General features: G+C 39.8%; 1 protein-coding gene across 3 annotated transcripts; it reads right to left on the bottom strand.

Annotated features, from left to right (window-relative positions):
* Positions 1-21: 21 nt before the first annotated feature.
* On the bottom strand, positions 22-19,699 carry bend7 (BEN domain containing 7). Of its 3 annotated transcripts, none has more exons than XM_052151851.1 (9): positions 19,391-19,699; positions 16,843-16,914; positions 16,500-16,775; positions 14,597-14,728; positions 11,493-11,800; positions 2,186-2,411; positions 680-793; positions 432-488; positions 22-156 (listed from the first exon to the last, which is right to left on the bottom strand). In XM_052151851.1, exons 1-9 carry the CDS (start codon positions 19,452-19,454, stop codon positions 107-109), a joined length of 1,299 nt encoding a protein of 432 aa, XP_052007811.1. In that variant the 5' UTR covers positions 19,455-19,699; the 3' UTR covers positions 22-106. The 3 variants fall into 3 exon arrangements, with proteins under 3 accessions (XP_052007811.1, XP_052007812.1, XP_052007809.1); XM_052151852.1 differs by having other exon boundaries at positions 432-485; XM_052151849.1 differs by having other exon boundaries at positions 95-251.
* Between the last annotated feature and the right edge of the window lie 130 nt (positions 19,700-19,829).

The raw sequence follows: 19,829 nt of genomic DNA, 5'->3' as shown, positions 1-19,829 counted from the left end.
CGTTGCATTTCGTGAGAATTTCAAAAGAACAAAGTAAAACCAAAAAAGTAAAAATGACTTTTTTTGCAACTCTTCGAAGCTGCATTTTGTTGAAAACAGTGTCTGTTCAGGCAGTGTCAATGGCAACTGGACCGTCGGTTCTCTCATGAGCAGCACCTGCGGAACAGAAGAATAATGCCACTCACTTCAGGTGTGCATTCAGTACCATTTTGCCACAGTTTCCACTTTCACAAAAGTCCCCGGACGCTCCTCTGAAAATTAACACAAAGCGAAGATGATGCAGATGATGCAAAGATGATGCAATACTAATGTAAATCCTCCATGTGCTTTGAAACACACAAGCATGCATCCACACGCACACACAATTACAAAAGACATTTATGCATCATTCAGAATGACATAATGCATTCAAAGTCCCTGCACGTGAGTACCTGTTTTGTCTGTACATGTCCTGTGCAGGATCTCATTACTTTCTGAGGCCGTCTCTGCTGCAAATGAATACTAAAAAATCAATTGAAACTGGCATTTAAGCATTTTTAAATGAACATTTAATGATCGATTCATACTGTATTTATATAGGACTCGACTGGCAGAACATCAATCTCTGAATCTCTCTCTTTCCCCCTCTGCTTTATTTCATTTCCTGTGTCATGTATTTCTTTTTCTCACATGATTTCACCTCTTTTTAAGCGCCGACGGGCAAGTTTAATCTGGTCTTGTAGAATCTGGACCCAGTCTCGGGGGCCGGGAAGCTTCTCAATTCCATTGGCAGTGCAATACTTTTCTGTGAACACTAAATTTGTACACACACATATACACATGTTAAATATTTAGCAAGCTCCGTTAAGACCATCTCAATCTCTTTATGAAGACTGTATATCCATACAGTGGCCCACAAAGTCACAGGAATACTGAGTGTCTGTATGTCACTGAATTAGACACAAACATGACCAAACCAGATGATGCTATATTGTAAAAACTAACTTATGTATTTATTTGTAACCATCAGGTTTCAGCGTGATTTGAAGTGGACGTATGCAGTCAGTTCCCCTCTAGTTCACACAGGCGACCACAGGTGTAGTTCAGCACATTTACTATGAATATGTTCCACTAACGTTTGACGAAGTCTTCATTTTGAGCAGTATATATAATTATTTTATCATTTAAAAAAGCAAAACAACTTATGTTTGGTGAAATGTGTTGCTTGCAAAATGTGCATGTGCCGTCTCTGTTTAAAATAAGCGCCACTTGATTTGATATTTTAGGTGTAGCTTAATTATTAAATACTTTTGGGGGCCACTGATATATATACATTTGATTAAAATACATGATATAACATTATATATATGTATATAACATTGGGTGTAATGTAAATGTTATTAATTACTGTAAAATAATTACTTTAGTTTAAAAGTTAGTGTAACATTACATTTTAAATCCTTGTAATCAAATTACAATTACAATTACTAACTTTCAATTACATTGATTACTTTCAAGTACATTACTTGGGTGTATACAGTACATATATATATAGATATAGATATGTTGCATGTAATGTAATTAAAAGTTATTAATTACTGTAATGTAATTACTTTTTAGGATAAAAGTTAGTGTAACATTACATTTAAAATTATTGTAATCAAATTACAATTACAACTTTCAATTACATTGATTACTTTCAAGTACATTACTTGGGTGTATACAGTACATATATATATAGATATAGATATGTTGCATGTAATGTAATTAAAAGTTATTAATTACTGTAATGTAATTACTTTTTAGGATAAAAGTTAGTGTAACATTACATTTAAAATTATTGTAATCAAATTACAATTACAACTTTCAATTACATTGATTACTTTCAAGTACATTACTTGGGTGTATACAGTATATATATATATAGATAGATAGATAGATATGTTGCAAGTAATGTAATTAAAAGTTATTAATTACTGTAAATAATTACTTTTTAGTATAAAAGTTAGTGTAACATTACATTTAAAATTCTTGTAATCAAATTACAATTACAACTTTCAATTACATTGATTAATTTCAAGTACATTACTTGGGTGTATACAGTATATATATATATATAGATATATATACAAAATTCAGTATACAGTTCTCCTCTACACTGATGTTGTGTAAATTGTGTTCTGGTTTAGTTGTTACTTTCACACACCTTTAATGGCGCCCACTATGTTCTGATCAAGTCCTTTCCTGGTGTCGTTCAGACCTCTCTTCCTCTTACCGTTAGGCAGCGAGTTGGCCAACGTGGCGTCGTCAAAGAAAGCGCACACCAGTTTCCTGAAGAGCAGACTGCCAGAGCGGGTGTAGTTCAGTAAGATCGAGTCCAACTGTGCTTTAGGAATAAATACATCATAATCCTCGGCCAACTGCACCTCCGGCTGGGAGAGAGATTAATAAACAAAATGAATACACGCCCCCGGTCGTACTTCGGAAAGAACACATATAGACACACATTGCAATTTTCCCACAATTACACCTTTGGCCGAATAAGACAGAAAATAAGGGTGTTGATAAACATTTACGAGACATTCGATTAAACAATACTAAAAACATTTCACAATCCACAAATTCACCATATAAATTACATTGACCGTGTTGCATGTTACGGGATGTCATTTTTATATATTTTAAAAATCATGCACGAAAGACCGTACATCCATATTTCTATTCTTCTAATTCATTGCTTACAGTCTATTTACACAACCAACTTCTTATGAATGAGCTGGCTTTTTTTAAACCAGTGACGGAGCTAAGGGGAGGCCAGGGGTGGCTGTGGCCACCATGGACCGAAGCCTGGCCACCCCACTCGCAACTGCTGTTTTAGTCATTTTTTGGGTCATTTTTTGGCACAACTTAGCTCTTTAGAGCTGAAAACATCTCTGTACAAACTTAGTAAGGTCGCCAAACTTCTCTGCCTCACCCCCCTCCTGGCTCCGCCCATGTTTAAATCATTGGTGCTTGAGGGAATGGACTCCATGGACGCAGAAGGTGGAATAACCGGAGAAGAACCTCAGAATTAAATTGCATTTGGTCCAGAGTTTTTGTGCGTTGAGAAACCCACTTGCACCCGGACTTAGTGCATGCTTACATTAAAACACCAAAACTACAAGGCCATGCCCATTGACTTCATGCTTATGACTTATGGCATAGATTAATGCTTGAGCACTTAAAATAGGGCTCATTTGTGAAACAATACTTGTGTACTTAAACCCCACCATTTCTAGCGTTCCAAGCATGATCTGATTTACTGTGGCTGTTGTTTATTTTTTTTATGAATTGCAACACTCAAGGTATATACTGCAATGCAAGCACTACATGTGTGTAAAGGAGTGTTTTAGTGCATTGCTATGTAGTTGCTAGGGTGTTGTTAGGTGGTCGCTAGGATGAGTGCTTGCTATATGGTGGTTCAAATCAAAAGAGCCCACCCCCAAGTCTCTACGCTATTCAGGTCCCTAGATATAGCCCAAGACCCTCCTTTAATGTAAGTCTATGGGCTTTTGTTGTCTATTTGACAAAACAAAATCCAAAGTCGGGTCACTTTAGAAAGTAAAAGCACGCATCTGCAAAACAAGCCACACAATTTGAGGTATTATTTGCAGGGTTGGGAATGTAACTTTTTTTTTTTAAGTAATCCACTACAGATTACAGAATACATGCTGTAAAATGTAATTTGTAACATGTTCTGTTAGATTAATCAGTAATGTATCTTTAATGTATCTTTTGCAGTTTTGCTGCTAAAGTAAATTTTTCTTGTTTTAAGGATTTTATTTTTATTTAAATTCTCACTAAGAATGTTTTTATTTTTTTTTGTCCTAATATCAAAGATCTTATGCTCTAATGTTAATTTTCTTAATATAATTCATTACAAAATATAACTGTGCCCATAAGATGCATGTATAGGCAAGAAATAGCATTTTAGCTTAGCATAAAGCTAAATGTTCACATGACAATTTACACAAGATGAACTATTTCTGCTGCTCCAAACTTACTCCAAAACCCCACAGAGTGAACACATTAGCATCCTTTTCGGATCATATGTGGATTACGTTCATAGAATGAGGCAGGACATATATTATTTGTAGATTTCTATCTGATGCTAAAGGCTACATTGGTTAGCATTTCTTGTAACAATACCCTAACTGCATAAAAACATTGACAAGGCATATAATCGTGTATTTATTGGATTTATGCTTCATCATGAGCGTTTCTAACTGGTTTTATTAAGCTGTAGAATCACGATGTAGCTCCTCTAATAAGCTTCAAAGGGAAAGTTCATCAATAACGTCATATCCACCTTTTACTCACAACAACATACGAACAAGCGCTCGTATGAATGTCACATCATAACAAAGTGTTTCACTGCTGTTCAAACGCTCCTCAGATCGCATCATTTATATTGTTGTGTTTCTCGTGTTAGTTTCTCAGTGTCCGTGGAGGCGTGAAGAGAAGCACACAACAAATAGAATCTGTTCAGTAATTTCACTTTACTGATTAAGACATAGCGAACTTACATAACGGGGGTTTTATGCTCTTGCCCAGCGCTGATGGGTTTATGTACAACCATCCGCACCGGAGCCTACGAGCATACTGATGCTAAATGTAAACAAGCAGAACTAATCCCTACGTAATTCGTAGCCACATCTGATTGGCTAATAAGTGCACATTGTGTATACATGAAATAACCGTAACAAACAATGTATACTGAATTAACACCGTAACAAACAATGTATACTATACTAAGACTATAACACCACCCCCCTCTTAGCTCTGCAGAGTCCCTTCTGCACGACTGAGGGTTAACAGTTAACTTTTTGTTGTCTTCTATTTTCTTCTTTAGTCCATATAACGACTTGGGGCTCGAACAAGTCGCCCCCTTTTTGTCTTCGTCCCCTCTTTTCCACTGGGATTAGGGTCACCATTAGAGTCCGTTACAGGAAGGGTTAGAGGCTCTTCCGACACAGAGTTGTCAGAAGATGACAAGTTTGGTGCTTCTGCCACTGTGGCAACAGGTAACTGAGCAGTTATTGGAACCAGGGAGCCTTCCTCGGTGCAGGTATATTTGTGTCGCAGACGCTGCATCCAGGCAGGTATGTGGTCACTTAGATAGGGTTGTAAGCGACCATGATGCAGTACTTTCTCACCTCGTCTGTCCCTGACTCGGTAGAGCACTGGTCCAAGCCATGCTGTGACGACCAATGGCCCTTACCATGGGGGTTGGAGTTTTGGACTGTAACCCTTTCTCCTGTTACTGACCCTCACTGATACAAGATCCCCTACTTGATAGGACTTCTCTCTGGCTCATAAGTCATAGACCTTTTTCTGGCGAGTCTGAGTGAAGCGCAACTTCTGGCGCGCTACTTGATGAGCCTGCTGCAGATTAGCTTGCAGTTCTTGGACAAACTCAGGTGTACCTTTGGCTTCCCTGGTAACCTCAGCCGTCGTTAGCCAGATGTCATGTGGCTGGAAATCTTCTCGCCCCAACATCAGCTGATTTGGCGTGAAGCCTGTCGCTGAATGCACAGTGCTCCTGTACACTGCAGTGAGTAGGGGAAGATGTTAATCCCAATTTCGTTGACTTTTGTCCACATAACACCGTATCATCTGCAAGAGCGTTCTATTGAACCTTTCCACTTGCCCGCTGGAAGCTGGATGATATGGTGTGGTCCGGGTCTTAGTTACTTGTAACAGGCAACAAACCTCTGTGAACAGCGAACTCTCAAAGTTCCGTCCGTGGTCCGTGTGAATCTCGAGGGGAGCCCCAAAGCGTGATATGAAGTCAAACACCAAACTCTTTGCTGTTGTCTCAGCTCCTTGTTCAGGGACAGGAAATGCCTCTACCCAGCGGGTAAACTGATCGATTATAACTAGAATGTACCTGTTGCCTGACTTGGATTCTGGGAATGGCCCTAGGACATCAAGGTGGAGTCTGTCCATAGGTGCTCCAGCCTGGTAGTTCTGTAGCCTGGCCCTCCCCATTGGACTGGTTGTTTTACAGGAACTACACTGTGGGCACTTCTTGACGAAAAGGCGTACATCGTTCCCCATATTGTACCATTGGTAACACCTGCGGAGACGCATAAGCGTCTTCTCCTCCCCTGCATGACCCGCTTGTGCTGGATTGTGATGGGATTGGAGAACCTCATTCTTCAGGGAAACAGGAACAAGTAAGCGCAGAGATGACATACCTCCATTTACATCCTCCCACCAGTAATAGAGGACCCCATCTTGTATCTCTATTTGAGACCAACACAGCCAGTACTTGCGAACCGCTGGGCTCTGCATCATGACCTCATCCTTAGCAGGTAAAGAGGCATCAGACATCCATTTATGGAGAATTGAAAGGTCTGGGTCAGCTAACTGTTCTTTCCTGAGACTTTCTGGACTTAGCGGTTGCAGCCAGTTTGAGGAAAGACCTGAGTTGTCATCACCTACTTTGTTAAGGTCACTGGGAGTGTTAGTGCAACTACCCTCATTCTGAGGGTCAAGGTAGTGTGTGCGTCTTTCTGCCAAGGGGATGACATCATCGACATCTTCCTCGAATCTGGCCCATTGATGGTGGAGCTTACGGCAGAAGCGACAGCCCTTGCATGGCAAGCTATCTAGCTCTCTTCCTGCTTGATAACAGTCACAAGGTTCTTCATTCAGAGTCCTTCGGGACAGAGCGTCAGCGTTGGAATGGTGTGTACCTGGCCTATGCTCGATGACAAAATTGTACTGACTGAGTTCTTCGAGCCACCTAGCCAGTTGGCCTTCTGGTCTCTTAAACCTGTATAGCCACGTTAGACTGCTGTGATCCGGTCCTGAGTAAGAAGTTAGACCCCAGCAAATAGTGGCGGAACTGTCTTGTGAACCTGACAACTGCTAGGAGTTCCTTACGTGTGACACAGTACCTCTGGTGAGCTGGTGTGAGGAGACAGCTGGCAAAAGAGATAACTTTCTCTTCCCCACTGTAACTGTGAGAGCACTGCTCCAATGCTCTGGTTGGACGCATCAGTGTCCAAGACAAACTGTCCAGATGTAATTGGGAACACCAAGATGGGTGCAGTTGTGAGGCTCCTTTTAAGATGTTCAAAGGCCTTTCTCTGCTCCTCTTCCCAGGAGAAAGGACTCCCTTTCTTGAGTAGCATTGTCAAGGGTGTAGTGATTTCAGCAAACTTGGCAACAAACCTCCTGTAATAGTTGCACAGACCCAGGAAAGACTGGAGTTCCTGGACACTGGTTGGGGACTTCCAGTTTCTAACGTCACTAATGAGGGCTGGATTGGTCTTAATTCCTTCGCCGCTCACAACGTGACCAAGAAACTGGTACGCCAACGTGACTTCGTCTTTTAGCAGCTGACATTTTGAGGGCTTCAGCTTTAGTCCATATTTTTGCAACCTCTGAAAAACCTCTGTGAGGCGCTCCATACACTGTTCCACATCTTCACCAAAAATGATTATGTCATCCAGGTATATCAGTAAAGTGTCCCACTGCAACCCTCGTAGAACCAGCTCCATGGCCCTCTGGAATGTACTGGGTGCATTACACAGACCAAATGGCATTCTGGTGTACTCATATAGCCCATACCTCATCACAAAAGCAGTCTTGGATCTGTCTTTTTTATTCATTTCAATCTGCCAATATCCTGACTGAAGGTCAAGTGTTGAGAATGTCTTTGCACCACCCAGCACGTCCAGGCATTCCTCTATTTTTGGTAGGGGATATGCGTCCTTGATGATAAGATCATTAAGCTGGCGATAATCTACGCACCAGCGAACCCCCATCCTTTTTCCTGACAAGGACAATAGGGGAAGCCCTTTCTGAGCTTGAGGGGACAACAATACCGGAATCAAGCATTTTCTTAAGATGTGTTTCCTCCTCATTCCAGAACCCTAAAGGGGTACGTCGTACTGGCTGTCGAACAGGCTTAGACATTCCTGTGTCTATGCTGTGCTGCAAAGCAGAAAACTTCCCATGATCATCATCAGTTGCTGCAAAAACTGCTTGATATTCACTAAGCAAAGCTACTAACATCTCTTGTTGCTGTTCAGTGAGCGTTTTGCTTGCAGAAGTAAACAACTGTCTGAGGTGCTCTGGAAGGTCAAGAGAGTTTGGTGACGACACCCTCCTTATGTCATGCTCATCAGGCGGCTCATTGTCAAGATCTTGTGGCACTGAGTTCCCGCCTTTTGCATACAATGGAGTGTCACCTGGAACTAAGTAGGCTCTATCTTCCTCCTCTCGAGCATCAGGATATGTTTCAATGAGGACACCCAAACAGACTCCTCGTAATAAGGGTCTACTTGAAGCTGTGACATTGCATAGCCTGACTGGGATCCTCTGTTCCATGTTAATCATGATGCTGCCTGAAGACACTCCATCAGCCAGGCTAACAGGCTCTAGAACAGCCGGGAGTTCTGGTTTTGGGTCGTCTACCACACCCCAAACTAAACATTCACACTCTGGCGGCCCAGTAACATCACTTTCTAACATCACTCTCGAAATGGCATAGTCTGGGCCCTTGCCTTCGGATATATAGGCTGGCATGAGTTCAGAGCCCATAAACACTTTACCAGAGGCATGTATGGTAAAATCAGCAGCTTTTAAGACATCTAAGCCCAGGAGCAGGGCATCAAGAATTGGTGCAATGCATACTGTCCACTCCAACACCTTTGTGCCAATTCTGAATTCCACTTTCACTCCGCCTGTTGCTGACATCTCCCTTCCAGTTTCTGCATTTCGGAGACACACATTTTTCAGTCCTGAAGGTGATTTAGTGGGTAATTTGCTGTACGTCTCTTCAGACATTATTGTAGCCTCAGCACCCGTGTCTATAACCGCATTAACTGGTACGCCATCAACAGTCAGCAAAATCATTAAACTGGGCCCTCGACACTCAGCTCTGCTCACATGCACAATAGACGGACTCTGCTCTGCCTGTTCGGAGTGATTTTGATTTGAGGGCTCCATTCTGGCCACAGTATTTGCAGGGGGACTTGTAGATGGACTGGGGGACCGTGAGCAGTTTCGTTTGAAATGTCCCTCCTCTCCACACTGGAAACATGACCCGCTAGATGCTCTGGTGGGGCTGGCATTTTGCTGTCTGTATCTGCTTGACTTGAAAGAGGTCTGAGTTGCACGTCCTCTTTCTGACTGAACTGCCATACTGGAATTTATTTGTTGGGTGGGTCTTACAGAAGAAGGAAGAGCAACAGAAGAGGAAGGAGGCAGGCGGCCTATGGCTGGTTGGAGCTTATCAACTTTATCAATGAGTGTTTGCCACTGGTGTTGTGTAACATAACCCGGCTGTGACTGCACTCTACGTGACTGCAAGGCCGGTGGCTCCTCATCAGAGTCCATGTCTTGATCAGCCCAGGATAGTCGACGTGTCCTCCCCTTCTGATTACAGTCTCGTCCGAGTGTGGCTTTGAAATTGTGTTCATAAGATGATACTAGCCGTTGTGCCTCATCCAGTGATACAGGGTCACGGTTCATAACCTCGTATGCCACTTTCTGGTTGCGCAGGCCTTTGAGAAAAGCATCAGCAGCAATTTTCTCCCTGAGCTCAGTGTCAACTCCAGGATAAGCTAAAATGACCAGCCTGTGAACCTCCTCTGCGAACTCCGATACAGTTTCTTTAGACTGGTGCAGTTCTCCAAGTCTCCTCCGTGCTGTGGTAGGAGGCTCTTTCTGGCCAAATCGGAAAGCCAGCTGTTCTTTCAGCAGAAAGTAATCTTCACGTATGTGTTCGGGTAATGAGCACAGATATCTAACAGCAGCTCCTCGTAGACATTCATGGAGTTTATCCACTCTCTCTATTGTACTCCATCTGTAAATGACAGCTCTGCTCTCAAAAGGGATGATGAAGGAGTCCCAGTCATCCTTACCATCGTAAGTGTCAAGTTTAACTTTAGGTCCATCTGAAGCTCTACCACGAGGGGTTGTGAGGTGATTGTTGGGCGCTGCAGGAGTTAAAGGTGTGTGCATGTTTGGGCCCAAGTTGAAAGAGCCATTATAATGGCTGGGTCCCTGTGCACGGCTTCTAGGTCTCACATCAGGGCCAGGTGTGGAGGAAGTTGGAGTAATTGGGCTCCGTACATGTCTATCAATGACCGCAAGCTCAGCAGCAAAAAGCTGTTCAGCATCTGAAGGCCCTGTAGCATCGCCATCTGTCATAACGGTTCTATCAGGGGCAGTTGCAAGTGTGGTAGAGTCGTCATGTTGGCGGGGATCATGTGTTACCTTACTGGTATGAGGCTGCTGCGTGAGGGCAAACAAACTAGCCTCCGTCGCTTCCAATCTTTGGAGCAGAGGCGAAATGGCATGTTGGAGTTGCTTATTTTGTTGTGACAGCACAGCCTGTAGCCATTGTGGGGGGTCTGAAGCAGCTGATGCTCCAAGTTGGACTTCGGGCTCACTCACATCCATGTTGTATTACAATTTAGCTTGAATTGCGATTTTTTGTTTATGTATTTATTTTTTTCTCTATATATAATATATATATATATATATATATATATATATATATATATATATATATATATATATATATATATATATTCTGTAGTTTTTGAACTTCGATGTAGATTTGCAGGGCTATTTAGTAGTGTCTGTGAAAGTTGGCAGGCAGCCAACAGCAGCTAGCTTTGGCAGACTGCCAGCGGTACGCCTCTCCGATGGGGAAAAGGAAACTTCGTGCAGCCCTTAATGTCGTGAGTTTATGTTCAATGCGGCGACCAAACGAGGTTAATCAGTCTTTAATACTTCTTCACAACAGCGTTTGGCAGTGATAATAATGTACATCGATTCACAAAGGATGTCCCAGCACTTCACAACACTCACAAGTCGCTAATGACTGTCAATCACGCTCAGCTTCTGACACCACTTGTTGTGTTTCTCGTGTTAGTTTCTCAGTGTCCGTGGAGGCGTGAAGAGAAGCACACAACAAATAGAATCTGTTCAGTAATTTCACTTTACTGATTAAGACATAGCGAACTTACATAACGGGGGTTTTATGCTCTTGCCCAGCGCTGATGGGTTTATGTACAACCATCCGCACCGGAGCCTACGAGCATACTGATGCTAAATGTAAACAAGCAGAACTAATCCCTACGTAATGACGTAGCCACATCTGATTGGCTAATAAGAGCACATGGTGTATACATGAAATAACCGTAACAAACAATGTATACTATACTAACACTATAACAATATATTAAATGTTTTCCAACTGAATATCCTAAATATTAAATCAAATAAATTACAATAAAATGCAAAGTAATCTCTTTAGTAATCCAAATACTTTTTGAAAGTAGCTGTATTCTGATTACAAACGTAATCCCGTTACATGCATTCCGTTACTCCCAACCCTGATCATTTGTGTCTGTAGCACAAACAGTGTGAAACAAGTTACTGAAGTTTATTACTTTTAGAGATTTGTTAATGTGCAACAGTAAAAGTGATGCTTGTCACTGATGTACCTCAGTGGTGTTTTGTACTCTGTTTACGTTGTAGTGAGGGGGAGGAGTCTTCACACTGGGAATGGGAATGGGATCTGGGATACATGTCACCACTGTGGAGGGCGTGTCCTCTTTGGACTGTCTTTCTCTCTGATCGGATTCCTTTACAGCATCAGCCTCAGAAGGCGGCGATGGAGGTGTGGTTCTTTTAGTGGGCGTGGTCAAGACTGTCACTCTGTGGCCTGGCCTTCTTTTTCGGCTCCTCCTCCTGGAGATTGAGGAACGGGATGCTGAAATTGGAACGTGGGAACCCTGTTTGTCCTGAGTTCCTGAGAATGCAATAAAGTACCAGTACAGTACCAGTCAAAAGGTTGGATGCACTTGACTGAATGCACGTTTGTCATGATCTTAAAATCTTTTTGATCTAAAGGTTTATGCTTAAATGCTTAAAATGAGTTTTATAGACAAAAACAAATTGTCCCTAATAGGGTTAGAAATTAACGTTTGCATTTAGGGGCAATATTTGCCCTCTGGTTTGGACATTTTATAACCTACCACTTAAACTCTATGGATCTGTCGGCTGGTCCAAATGGGAGGAGCTATATCTATGGATCTGTCAGCAGGTCCAAATGGGAGGAGCTATATCTATGGATCTGTCAGCAGGTCCAAATGGGAGGAGCTATATCTATGGATCTGTCAGCTGGTCCAAATGGGAGGAGCTATATCTATGGATCTGTCAGCAGGTCCAAATGGGAGGAGCTATATCTATGGATCTGTCAACAGGTCCAAATGGGAGGAGCTATATCTATGGATCTGTCAGCTGGTCCAAATGGCAGGAGCTATATCTATGGCTCTGTCAGCTGGTCCAAATGGGAGGAGCTATATCTATGGATCTGTCAGCTGGTCCAAATGGGAGGAGCTATATCTCAAAAAAACATATGTGCTAAAAACTTTCAAGTCTCCATTTACATAAGTCAGGCATATACTAAGGTATAATCTGAAAGCTTAGAATCTGAACTTTTCAAAGATAGCCATCACTTAAAATAACAAATAAAAGCTCCAAAATATTTGCATTAAAAATGTGCACCCCCTAGAGGTTGTAACGGTTACCCTGTCTTGTCTCTGTTGCCCTTTGTTTGTAATTTTGTCACTTTTGGTATTCCTTAGTTTTCACTTTTGTCACCCTTGTACCTCCATAGTCTTGTTTTCCCTCGTGTTCACTGTTCATTGTTTTCACCTGCCCTTGTTAATTTGCCTTTGGTTTCTGTTAATCACCTTGTTATCTTGTTTGAGTTCTGTTCTTTCATTGGCCCCTTTTCCCATGTCTATGTATTTATACCCTGTTTCTTTGTTCACTCGTTGTCTATCGTTGTTTGATGTTAGCCTGGTGTGTGCTTCTCTCCCTAGTTCCCTGTTTGTGTCTATCGTGGTTAGCTTAACTAGTTTATGTTTCTTTTCCCCATCGTGGGTTGTTTACTTTGTGTTTCTTTGTCTAATAAAGTTCAAACTGCGTTTGGATCCGCATCTCCTCGTCTGCCTCGTTACTCAAGCGTTACAGAGGTAATGGGGTAGAAATATTTATATGAAAATCAAAGGGTTTAGGACAAGTCATATATCAAATGAAAGCTCTCATTCTCTGGAATATGACTGTATAGTTTATTGTGTCACCCTAATACCACAGTTCGAAAGATTTTTCAAAAGAATCACAAAGTGAAATAGGATTTCTATAAGTCATCAAATACATACATCTCTTTTATGCTCTGATAACTGCGGATGTAACCCCCAAGTAGCCAAAAACCTACTTTTACTATAGGCAGTTTTCTAAACAATTTAGCAATTTTTTACTTGACCATGAGCTTGCTTGTGTGAATAATCTAATGTTATGTCTTAGATGTCCAGAACACAATATGCCATCCAGAAGGAAAGCATGCAAAACAAGTCATCAGAAAATATGTTTTCAACTATTGATGAAACATTTCTATATATCGTAAAAGGGAGTGTCTCATCTTTCTAATGACACCTAGATTGAGCTTGTAGTCCACTCAGAGGCCGAGATATTCAATGAAATAATGAGGGTGTTGCTTGAACTGAACATTAGACTGAATGTCTATGACGAGCACATCTGTGAGGGCTAAAATGCGTTAGAGCGCCCCCTACATTTCACATCTGTATATTGTGATGGAATGTGATAGATAAAAAAAACTTTTTCTAGTGCTTGCTGCCGTCTAGTGGAATAAAATGAGGCTTTTCAAAGTGAGATTTTGGGACAACTTTTTTTTTAAATAGAATTCTGTTATTAATAATATTATAAACACATGCAATATTATTTAAGAATAATTGGAGTCTTTTTTTATTATTATTATTATTTCCCCTTTTTCTCCCAATTTAGAACGGCCAATTCCAAATGTGTCCTTTTAGGTCCTCGTGGTGGCGTAGTGATCCGCCTCAATCCGGGTGGCGGAGGACGAATCCCAGTTGCCTCCGCGTCTGAGACCGCCAGCCCGTGCATCTTATCACATGGTTTGTTGAGCACGTTGCCACAGAGACATAGCGTGTGTGGAGGCTTCAAGCCATCCACCGCTGCATCCACGCTCAACTCACCATGTGTGAGAACCACATTATGGCGATCACGAGGAGGTTACCCCATGTGACTCTACCCTCCCTAGCAACCGGGTCAATTTGGTTGCTTAGGAGACCTGGCTGGAGTCACTCAGCACGCCCTGGGATTCAAACTAGCGAACTCCAGGTGTGGTATTCAGCGTCTTTTACCACTGAGCTACCCAGGCCCAAATTGGAGTCTTTTTTATTTTATCTGGGGGGTTCTCTGAAGAATTAGACACATTTTTTTGCAATTAGTCCACAGTGTTTATGAATGGTGAACTTTTACATGTGAGTGTGAATAATTGCAGACAGCAGCCCAAAAATGCTCCAGAGTTTTAAGGGGTTAATAGAATTGCATTGTATGTGTGTTCTTGTATGTGTAGGTATTACTGTACCATCAAATCGTATTTAACATGACTAAATGAACCGGAATACATTTAATTTTTAAAGGTCAGATCAAATAGAAATAACAACTTACTTAACAACAGCATGTAAGCAATTTTGTCAGGGTGTGTGTGATATACCTCTTTGAGTTTGGATTAGTTTTCTCATGGTACGTAACTCCAGCAGAATGGCCTGAAGGGTGCTCTTACAGTTGCACATACAGCAGCTGGGCTCAGTTGCCATGGCAGCCGGCGCAGCGGGCAAGGCCGTGTCTGAATCAGAACACACATGCATCGTCAACACAACGACAACCATCGATGATGTCTGACTTACTGACTCCAGTGTATGTGTGTGTATGTGTGTGTGTGTCCAATAGACAGAATGGGAGTATTGTGTCTTTGTTTACAGGAGACAGACATTATGTGTTTGTTGCTTTATCCAACACTGTCTAGACAATTGCTGCCACGGCAGCAGACAATACATCATTCTGTAGCCCACAGTCACATCTTACAGCATCCCCTGGAAAGATCGCCTATAAGGGTCTAACTGAAGTCATTTGACCAAAAGCAGAGCTGCACTAACACTAAAGGCATTCAATATCATGTTAAACCCCAATAACAAAAGGTGTCCCTATTAAGGCCTTAAATAAGACAACTAACCCCAGAGACACTGTACCTGTAATCACTGTTTTTTCAATTGTAATAAGTTTTTTTGGGTAAAAGTGTCATTTAAATGAAGAAATAAGGGCTGTCAATTGATTAACATGTAAACTTTTTAATTAATTGCAATTTAATCACATATATCGATATTTGCTGAAATGCCCAAATACACATAATTTAATATATAACAATACACATGCAGTATATATAGATATGATATTCATATGTCCGTTTATTATAATAATTAATGTATTAATTATTAATAAATAATTAAAGGCCCCTAAATAAACATAATTCAATATATAACAATTAAAATAATAATACAAGTAATATGATCAGGCTTTATTATAATTCTTCTTCTTTTATTTATTCTAAGGCTGTCAATTAAATGCATAAAATGCAAAAAAAATAATTTCATATAAAAAATCATTTTTATAATTTTTAGATTACAGTTTTAGCTAATTTATTTACATGAGATGCCGATAAATAAATTTAATTAATTGCAATTAATTGTTTATATCAATATTTGCTGAAAAAGCCCACCAATACATAATTTAAAATATAATAATTAAAATGATTTTAAATAATATATATATATATATATATATAATTATACACATAATATACATAATAAATTATACATTTAAATAATTAGATTAATAGCACTGAATTAACATGTTTAATCTACAGTTGCTTTATATATATATATATATATATATATATATATATATATATATATATATATATATATATTTATAATTTCAAATATATAATATAGAGTATATATATATAGTTATATTTAAAATATAACTATACAATTATTTTGATAATATTTTGATAATTATAGTTTGAATTATGTATTGGGACTTTTTGGGGGGTTTGTAAATTTAACTTTATCAAATAATTCAGTGCAAAAAAAATCTATTAATCAAATAGAAAATAAACATTTTAAATTAGGGCTGTCAATCAATTTAAAGTTTGAATAGAATTAATTACACGAGAAGCTGATTAACTAATCAAATTAATTACAATTAATCCCATAAATCAATACTTGCCCCTAAATAAAAAGAATGCACTAAATAATACTCAAAATAATCATAAATATAATATACATAATAAATTATACATATAAATAATTCGATTAATTGCACTTAATTAACAAGTTAAATCAACAGTTACTTATACAAAATATACAAACCCCCCAAAAAGCCCCAATACATAATTCAAACCATAATAATCACACTAATATATATATATATAATTATATATATATACACTTAAAATATGTGAATGTCTTTGCATTAGACAACAATAAATCCAAATGCTTTTTGGGACTACTGTATATAATGATGGTTACACACAATCGTGTTGCTGAGACAGTTACCGTAAGCTTTTGAGTGATTCAGCACCCTTTGGTTTTTGGAGTGGGTGCCATTCTGTCCGTGCTCCAGAGGCAGGCCAGAGCTCCAGCCGTACTGGAGGTTTTCAAGGGACAGGCTCTGGGTGACAGGCAGGCTGAGGGCCTCTTCCTGGGGCTCCTTTTTGAGGGTCTCCCCCTCTCGTCCAACCCGCTGGTACACTCGTCCCGTCTTATCACTCAGCAAGCGCATCATGCCTGTTATCTGCCTCTTTATCTCCATCCCGTCATCACCTAACCAGACTGAGACACACAGTTAACATATAGAGCCCATGCACACTCAAATATGTTCATAATGAATGAGAGGTACCTTCAGTCTCAGATGCGTCCAGGTCTCCTTCGCTGTCATTCTGGTCCACATCATCCAGCTCGTGGCTGAAATCTGCAAGAAACGAAGGGAAACAATGAGGCTCTTGTGATTTTAGGTTATGAAGACTGAGTCTAAGGTCATGTCTTCAATTCTATTGTTTATTGGCCAACACAAGCACATGCATCCCACCATAACGCCATCATTTAAATAACAATGAATGACACAATCCTGTGATTTTAAGTATCGCGATAAATGAACTACTGATGTTTTGCTCCAAGGTTATCACACAATAAAACATTTTTTTGTTTTTTTGTTATCCTGGAGGGTAAAGACATTTCTGGGGAGAGAGTTGGTGAAATAATTTGGGTAAAATATTGAAAAGGGGTTTCCTTGCAAATTCCTAACCCCTGCAACACTATATATAAACTCTGGCATCAACTCACAATATGAATGTATATAAAAGGTCAGCTGACCTCCAGGCAAATATTTTCAATATAATTTTCATGATTTCTACATGCTGTAAAATAATAATGCAATTTTTTGAAGATGGAGGAAATGTAATAAATGGAAATTTGGGCCATAATATGTTGGAAAATAGCAAATAAACTGATTTTCTGATGTGTGTTTATTTCTTGCCATTTTTAGGGTTAAGGAGATTTTTCTGCCTGATCTATCCACTAAAATTATTATTGTATTTTTCTTTGTATGTGTGTGTGTGTGTGTGTGTGTGTGTGTGTGTGTGAGAGTGTGTCTGTGTGTGTGAGTGTGTGTGTCTCTGTCTGTGTGTGTGTGTGTGTGTGTGTGTGTGTGTGTGTGTGTGTGTGTGTGTGTGTGTGTGTGTGTGTGAGTGTATGTGAGAGCGTGTATTTATCACTTTGTGGGGACCAAATGTCCCCATAAGGATAGTAAAACCCGAAATTTTTGACCTTGTGGGGACATTTTGTCGGTCCCCATGAGGAAAACAGCTTATAAATCATACTAAATTGTGTTTTTTGAAAATGTAAAAATGCAGAATGTTTTCTGTGAGGGTTAGGTTTAGGGGTAGGGTTAGGTTTAGGGGATAGAATATAAAGTTTGTACAGTATAAAAACCATTATGTCTATGGAAAGTCCCCATAAAACATGGAAACACAACATGTGTGTGTGTGTGTGTGTGTGTGTGTGTGTGTGTGTGTGTGTGTGTGTGTGTGTGTGTGTGTTTGTGTAACCTGATGATGTTAAATAATATTTTGGCATGAATAAAACCAGCTAATTTATATTTAACTACATGAAGCACTTTATTTTATTTAAACTTATTGTTTTCAGTATAGTTGTTAAATATTTGAGAATAATGAAAATATCCGCAATTACAAGAATCTTTTTATTCATCATGTCAGTTTAAGATTATAACATAAATTCAAATATGTGATTATACTTGCAGTAAATTCCATGCAGTCCCATTTAACACGAGGTCATAAAACTATATAATAAATAATAAATAATAAATATAAGAAGAATGAGAAAATGTTAGTTGTTGAATGGAGTATAGCATGTTACTGCCATCACTGCTTGTTTTATTATTCTTACACATATAACAATACAATCACTATCAGCAAAAAACTATTATTTTGTCAGAGTACAAATAGATAACAAGATTATTTAATGAAATAACAGTAACACTTTACAATAAGGTTTCATTTGTTTACATTAGTAAGCAACATCAACTAATATGAACTAACCATGAACAATTGTAATTTTATTAGCTAACATTAACAAAGATGAATAAATGCTGTAAACAATGTTACTTGTTGCATTAACTAATGTTAACGAATGGGAACTTATTGTAAAGTGTTGCAGCAATAACAGATACCAGATGAGTAACATGGAAATATAAATCTAAGTAAAGAAAGATGAAACAAAGAAAGTTATTGTAATAAAATCGAATTGTTTTTAACACTAGAGAGTGAGATCGGATTGAAATAGTGTTTTATTTCTTTAAATTTAAAATTAAAATTTTAAATGCATCTGAAAAGGCGTTTTTTTGCAATAGCATAACCATTTGAATGCCTCTTCAATGCTGTTGAGTGTAATGGCATGCCCAAAACGAATGAAGAACATTTGCGTGTAATCTGCCATCTCTGCTTGACATGTCATGCCAACTACAGCTGTGATGTTACTCAAAAGCAGAGCTATGCGTGACGTAAGCGGTGCAGATGTGACCCAGAGACGCTGCGCTTCCGAACATCAGACCACCTGTAGGTCGCGTGACTTATGAAGCTCATTCTGGATCATCATCGCATGTACACGTCACTTAAACATCATGTATTCTAACATGCTAGAAGAATCGCTGTATTCGTTTACAATCGAATGCGTTTAAAAGCATTTCGAATCCACTCAAACCGCAACAACGCATCTGGAATAGAACGCTGTGGAGGCGTGATGTCATAATGCATGATGCTGCGAGCAGGAATGATACATTGTATCACAGGTGCATTCCAGCGTGCTGACGTAACGCCTCACTGTCTCTGCGCTATTGTCTGCATGTCTGCTCCATAAAGAAACCCGCTTACCTGCATCGCTGACCAGTTTAAAGCTCTTAGATTTCCTGCTCCGTTTCCTCTCCACAAACTCCATTTTAAAGGGCGAGCGTTGAACAGGCGGAATCCAGCCCAATTCATCAGCAGACAGGCGCTTTAATCAGTGCCAAACTCATTAAGTCCCGACTGATGATGATGAGAGAACCGAACCGATGAGGAGAGAGAGGACAGGAGCATTAATAAGCGGCCGTCTCTCTGGACTAATAATGATGATGATGATGATGACGTGTAAATGTTCCTGTGGGGCTGCTCGTTCATCATGTAAATAAATGCACCTCTTAATTCTTTCCAAATTCGTCACGTCTATCCCTCTGCGCCACCTGATGGCCGCGAACATGTGTGGGGCGCAAATACAGTATGGGTCCAGATATACAATGGACAGACTGGGGAAAAGCCTGAATCATTTACATTC

Source organism: Xyrauchen texanus, chromosome 21 (genome assembly GCF_025860055.1).
Source record: "Xyrauchen texanus isolate HMW12.3.18 chromosome 21, RBS_HiC_50CHRs, whole genome shotgun sequence".
Classification (NCBI taxonomy): Eukaryota; Metazoa; Chordata; class Actinopteri; order Cypriniformes; family Catostomidae; genus Xyrauchen; species Xyrauchen texanus.
The sequence above is the reverse complement of the archived record's forward strand: the minus strand, read 5'-3'. Positions and strand labels throughout refer to the sequence as shown.

Bases quoted from the DNA above. Each gene is read 5' to 3' on its own strand.
- bend7 (XM_052151849.1), bottom strand. From the start codon at position 19,454: ATGGAGTTTGTGGAGAGGAAACGGAGCAGGAAATCTAAGAGCTTTAAA. The intron at 16,915-19,390 runs GTAAGCGGGTTT...CGTTTCTTGCAG, and splicing joins TAAACTGGTCAGCGATGCAG to ATTTCAGCCACGAGCTGGAT. The intron at 11,801-14,596 runs GTATATCACACA...TTGCATTCTCAG, and splicing joins ACTAATCCAAACTCAAAGAG to GAACTCAGGACAAACAGGGT.